This window comes from Centrocercus urophasianus, unplaced genomic scaffold (genome assembly GCF_019232065.1).
Source record: "Centrocercus urophasianus isolate 14NV4802_14NV808 unplaced genomic scaffold, USGS_Curo_1.0 seq_2, whole genome shotgun sequence".
In the NCBI taxonomy this organism is placed as follows: Eukaryota; Metazoa; Chordata; class Aves; order Galliformes; family Phasianidae; genus Centrocercus; species Centrocercus urophasianus.
Window position 1 is genome coordinate 15,753,721 of NW_024884755.1, and position 6,214 is coordinate 15,759,934.

General features: G+C 42.3%; 1 protein-coding gene across 6 annotated transcripts in view; it reads left to right on the forward strand.

Annotated features, from left to right (window-relative positions):
• LOC122161739 (BTG3 associated nuclear protein) overlaps nt 1-5,993 on the forward strand; it is a 131,827-nt gene extending 125,834 nt beyond the window's left edge. For 2 of the 6 annotated variants that reach the window (XM_042821342.1, XM_042821343.1), the window contains exon 15: nt 60-5,993. In XM_042821342.1, coding sequence (XP_042677276.1) covers nt 60-131 — 72 coding nt within the window. In that variant the 3' untranslated portion in view covers nt 132-5,993. The remainder of the gene's footprint in view (nt 1-59) is intronic. The other 4 variants (XM_042821345.1, XM_042821347.1, XM_042821344.1 and 1 more) reach the window with 3 other exon arrangements.
• Nucleotides 5,994-6,214: the final 221 nt, after the last annotated feature.

Sequence of the window (6,214 nt, forward strand, 5' to 3'; positions counted from 1 at the left end):
TTGCATCAGCGACAAACGTTTTTCGTATTGATTTCCTGATCTCCCTTTTCTTTCTGCAGGGCACTGACACCCTCCAGTCAGCAATCCAACCAGAGATGCAGATAGAACACGGAGCAATCCAAATCCAATAAGAAAGTGGTGAAAAGCTGCGTGAGCTGAGATGTCAGCGAGCCACGGTGGGAAATGGAGCCCTGCAGTCGTCGTGCAGCCCCAGGAAGATGGACTCATAGGCTGACAGTGGCTCCTGTGCACACAGCAGGTTTCTGACCATCCGTTTGTGCTCACCCAGAACAAACCGGAGCCATTTGCTGCAATTGGAGCTGCATTGCTGCGTCTGTTGAGAATTTACCCCTCAGAAAAAAAAGCAAACACGTGACCTGCCTGTAGGTATATTTAAGGAGGAAAAAGTCAGTTTGGAAAGAAACCCAACTGATGGAAACAGTGAGACTTCAATTCATGTTTCATCCTGTCGTTTCTTCTGTGAAATACACCATTTGAATGTCTGCAAAATGTCTTGGGAGGTGTATTGCTGCTTTGCAATACTTGCTTTACCACGTATCAAGAAGATCAAGAGCTCAAATATTTTTCACCCTTCAGACAGCTTTTTTATTTGCAATGGTGTTTATAACAAAAATGGAAAATATTAAAAAAAAAAGAAAGGAAAAAAAAAAAAGAAAAACCCCATAACTGCGAGTATTAGCCTTTTGCTGGTGTTTTCTGTTCAGTGTAATGAAAAATGTTTATTTGCAGAAGACTAACAATTTTGTTTGTACTGTTGCTTAACTACTTTTCTAGGGGAAAATGCTTTTAAATGCTGTAATTATGCATTTCTAATGAAAAATAAATGTGTATTTATGAATAGTGCAGCTCTAAGTTGCTCTCTGCTGTAGGAATGAGTACAGTTTGACCAGGCTGTGCCACAGCAGTGTAGTTCTGGAGCATCCAAAGACAGATGCTATCAAGTAAGCTCTGCTGTCTCACTGAGAAGTGAGATTAAGTCTGTAAGGAAGATATCAATCTTAGATAACGTTATTATCTGAATTTCCAGTACAAGGAAAATGGAATAGTTAAGCTTTTGAGTCTGCAAATCCTATTTTGTGCAGTGATACTATGAAATCATTTTTACAAATGTGAATAATTCTTCTGGGCTGTTTCCTTTTTAGTACCTCCTGTCTCCGTTCAGGGCAATACCTCTGATTGGAATTCATCCTTAAAAAGCTGAGTTACAGAACTTCTGATACCCGTCTTGGTATCCAGCCTGCAGCAGCAAGGTGAAATCCTCTCCCTGCCAAGACTTATGGGAAGCTGGATATCAGTTTCAGCAAAAGTAGCTTTTCATATTTGCTAAGCTTGAGTGGAAAGGATGCGTGTCTGCTGTAACCTGCTTAGAAAAGTATGGAATTCACTGGGGGAGGGGTTGGCTTGTGCTTTTTTCAGCTGTGTTGATCTATGGTTACTGCCAGTGTATGGCTCATAGCGCATTGAATATGTGAATGAGTGGGGGCATAGCTATTCCACGTGGCTCAATTCAAGATAAAGATTTTTCTGGGAAGAAAGAGAGGAGGCTGTGCACACCCAGTTCCTGGGAATGTTGTCCTTGGTAAGCACTGCACTTTATGTAAATTCTTGCTTTCCTTCAGGGCATTTGTTGACGCACAAATACAATGCAAACTGAACCACAGCCTGCAGAATACAATGTTTGCAACAGGCTAAGAATTTGGCTGCTCTTCAGTTTCTTCTTTTAATAGTGCTTCTCAGACTGGGTGATTTTTAAAGAGCTTGGCACCCAAACAGAAGCCTAAAAATAAAGCAAGGCTGTGCATTTGAGTGTTTAATAATAATTTATCTCTTGGAAATGACACTGAGTACGCATAGGGATGGCACACCTGCGTGCTGCCACATACCACACCGTTGCTGCAAAGAGCCTTTCCTGTCTTCATCAGAGAGTCCTTCTCTTGCCCAGCTTTCCTTTTGAGCCCTGAGCATCTCCTTTTTTCACGAGGAACACACACACAGATTTTAACTGTAGCAATACCTGTCTTTATGATATGATGAAGTTTTTTTTTTCTCTGCATTTTTCAGCTCAAGTAGAAGATGAAGCGTATGAGGAAAAAACTGAGTTCAAGAGAGGTTTCCTTTAGCCATTAGAGTGCTGCATGCTCAAGTCTTCAGCTCAGAGTGACTGCGTAGCATTGGCTAGATTTCAGGAGAAACTTTCACCAGTGTGGAGAGTGTATAAATCATTTGAAACATGTAGGTAAGCAGAGGACCATGTTAAGGTCCTTCTGTGCATTCAGATGTTCTGGCTGAGTGTTCCTCAAGACATGGGTTTTTCCTGGGCCGTGAATGTTGTTTAGTCTCAGCTGTGTCACGTTGTGTTTATGGCTCAAAGAGACTTGAGCACTGAGTCAGGTATTCCTGTGAGTAATTGTTGTCCCTGCTCCCTTAGATTTTATGTAGTTGGAGGATTTATGTCTTTGTCCACGGAGGAAATGACTTCTTTTCAAGAATGTTTTATATGTTTTCTAGACATCACAGGCTATGTCATGTGCAAACCAGACATTCCAGAGAAGAGCATTTCAGGACAAGCTTGTAACTATGAAGAATCTGTAAGGTCCTGTGCAAGTGTGTTCATACAGAGATCTTCATAACAGTAACGTAGCAGCAGTAAGAAATCCTACCTGTATTTAAGATGCTCTTGCAGCAGTATTGAGGGTTTGGCTTGGCTCTCCATCCAGGTCGGCCACACAGAGGTAGTTCTGCCCACCAGAACTGTTTGGCCATTGTGGTTGATCTGCTAGGAATGAGTTCTCATTTTGTCTCCTTTGCTTATTTGCAGCTTCTAGTGGTTTAAAATCATTTCTTTTTTCTCCTTACGCTGCTTTAGTCCAAGAGGCTGGGGGTGAGAACCTATGACCAAGAATCATACATTGTTGGCTTGTTTCGTTTCTGGTTTTGTTTTCCTTTCTTTTATTCCTTATTAGTTTTACATATTTTGCCTTGCAAAACAAAACTATAAAAACGAGCACCCTTCTGTGACCCAAATAAACTGGAATGCCTTCGTTAGGCACAGTTTTAGACATTTCAGTATTGACAGTTTGCCTGCAAAGCAAGGAATGCTGGCCAAGATGTTGTTCTAGTGCTTGTCTCCATCATGGAGGACCTGGCACGTGTTTGCTACGCTCTGGTAGCCGTGGCTTTGATATCTGTCTGCTTCACAGAATTGCTCTGGAGTTTCAGGTTAGAAAACACAGTGAGGAAGCTGATATCTAATGAAGAAAAGAAACCACACCCACACAAATTACTGCAGAGTAATTTGCACCAACTTGTATTGGTAATTCCTTCAGAATTCCTATCTAGGCACTGAAAATCTGGAGCCACAGCTATAATTCAGCAAAAACTGTTTTCCATCACCAGGAATAAGAATGGCCCTTTCACCCGTGATCATCCCAAAGCGCTTCTGTAAGCTCTGCTGATTTAGATGAGTACTCGACAGTCAAACCTCATTTCCTTGACTGAAGCCAGGAATAAGAAAGTCATTTAGTTACCCTGCTGCTTGGGGTAAGCTGAGATTGCTCTTGTAATGTGCTGCTACGAGCTGACGTGCTCAATTTCTCTGCTAAACGTGGTTTGGTGTATATAGGGGTTGTTCTATACCCCGCAAAGCTGTGAGTAACTGCAGCAGGTGGAGGCAGGAGCTGATGGAAGCATGGAAGGAGCTGTGCAAAGCTGAGAGCTGAGGTGGGTGGGATGCAACTCAACATCTGAATAGGTCAGGGGACCTCATCAAGAGTTGGTCAGTGGTGGGATAAACCAGATGGGACTGGGGGAAAACCTGTTTTTATCCTCATCCGCAGCTTCACATGGGATGTTTAATTCAAGAGCGTGTTGTGCTTGTTGGCCTTATTTTTCTTACTTATTAAAATGGGCAAAGTTTATATTTGTCCAAGAAGAATGTCTTCTAATTAAGCCTAATAAAATTTCATACTTGGGGCAAAAAAAAATGACATCTTTAGGATTCTTTTCCTGGCTGTGGATATTTGCGTTGAACCAGTAGGCAAGGAAAGGTTCTGTGCTTCTTCCAGACACAGGAGTTAAGCTGTGCTTTTGAATGTTTAGGCAAACTATCTGGTTTCATCTCTTTCCAACAGCTCGAGTCGAGCGTGAGTTAATATATGCTGTATAATCTTCCAGTAAATATTTTCTTTCGGGTTTTTCATCCTATTTAATGGAAACTTAATCCAGTTGTGCAACAGATTGACAAAAGCTTGGATGGAAAGCGAAGTTGAGCACGACGTCGCTCCATCCTATGCTATGATGGCAGCTGGAAGGACAGACCATTCCTTGTCCCTCGCTGTGCCCCAGCCTGGACATGCATGGTATTTCATTTGAAAGCAGTAAAACCCCCCCATTGTCCACACTGATTCCCTGTTTTTCTTGCAGAATCTTTGGGATTTCTGTTAAAGACGTGCTGGGGTTTGCCTGCCAATTTCAGTGCATCGTAGCAGGAGCTGAGAATTAAAGCATGTCAATTGAAGTAAAAGGGACTTTATTCTTGCTATTACCACAGGGAGAATAAATATCCTGTACATATATTTAGGACATTTTTAAATAGATGAGTAGATAAGTATATATTAAATTTGTCCTTGACTTCCTTGGTAAAGCAGGGAACAACTGGGAGCTGGCTGATACCACTGGACTAATTGAAAAGTACTCTTTGATTTGCTTTGTGTACGTGTCTATTATAACATGTCCATAAATATATCATAGAATCATAGATAGATATAGAATATATTCTATGATATAGAATCATTATAGATATGTACATACACCCCCCTTGGCCTGGGGTTGGTTCAGCTCTTAGTGCTAGAATGGTCTCTCCCCTCTTTTCACTTCCTTTTGATATGGTTGTTTTTTTACTTCTCCCACCATAATCTTTCCTTCTAGTCTTATGCAAAGCCTATATTGTTTTTTGCTGCATTGATCTTAGTAGAGGAGCTCAGCCAGCTACCTCTAATTAAAAACTAGTAAATGTTTAACCCTTGGGCTGCTGCGTTCTGAATTGCATCTGGCAGAGAAAGCAGCTGTGAGCAGGAAAGTAACTCTCTTCTTTGTCTTACCAGTATATAAAAAACCACCACCGTGTGGACATGATGCATCTGCAATTAATTATCAACCTTTTCAGTTTAATAACCGGATTTTGCCCTGCTTTTCCCACGTGGTAGCAAAATTAAAACTTCTTTTGCAAGCACTCGTGTTAATGCAAGTAGGCAGCAGTAGCTTGGGGTGCATGGAGTGCTCTGCTCTGCCTTCCAGCCTGGGTGAAGCATCAGTTGCAGTCACCACTTGATGCCCTCCATCCCATCTCCCCGCTGTCCTACCCCTCTCAGGGCAGCTCTTCTCTAATGATCACAGGTTGGTGTTGTTTAATTGGACACAAACGAGGTGCTCTCTGTACAGCAGAGTGCAGTTCTGCCCCGTGCTTTTGAAATGCTGAGCTCTGGCTGGAGCCATCTGCCTTGCATAATTGCCGTTATTTACCAGCAGTTTTATTACTCAATCCCACTTCAACTCTCTTAATCCCCCTGCTCTAATGGGCTCCCTGCTCTCTTCAGCAAAACCAGAGGAGAAACAGAAAACCCGAATGTTCGTGAAGGAGGAGGTGGGAGGAATCGTGGAGCAGCTGAGAAAGGAGCTGTTTGTCCATTTGTTTTGAATCCCTTCCTTCCTTCTCATTCATTCAGGTTGTCTGCAGCTGAGCACGCAGCCCAGGGGGGTTCACAGCAAGAAGTCCTTCATGTGTTTGAAGTACAATATTGACTAAAGTGTCCTCCTTTTATCCAAGGAGCAGCAGCTTTGGAGGTAGGCAGGGGCAGGGTGGGGGGCTGAAGAATAGTTACAAGCTCTGCTTTTATTTAATTCTTTTGTTTTGTTTTGTTTTTTGTAGGTTTTTTAAGCCTTGTTTATAACTGACAGTGTTGTAAAATAGCTTGTAAGCATCTGGGGGTATTTCATCTGGTTTGGGCTCTGCCTGGAATTGCTTCATGTTTCATTAAAGTGAGCATTCTAATGTAACTGGGAGCTTCTCCAGCACTTTCCTTCTCACCATTTCAGCCAGCAAACAGAACAGGGCATCTCTCTGCTTTCTGCCCTGACACTTGCATGCATTCTGATGCAGATTTTCTTCTGTGGCAGAAGTCTGACTGCTCCTTAG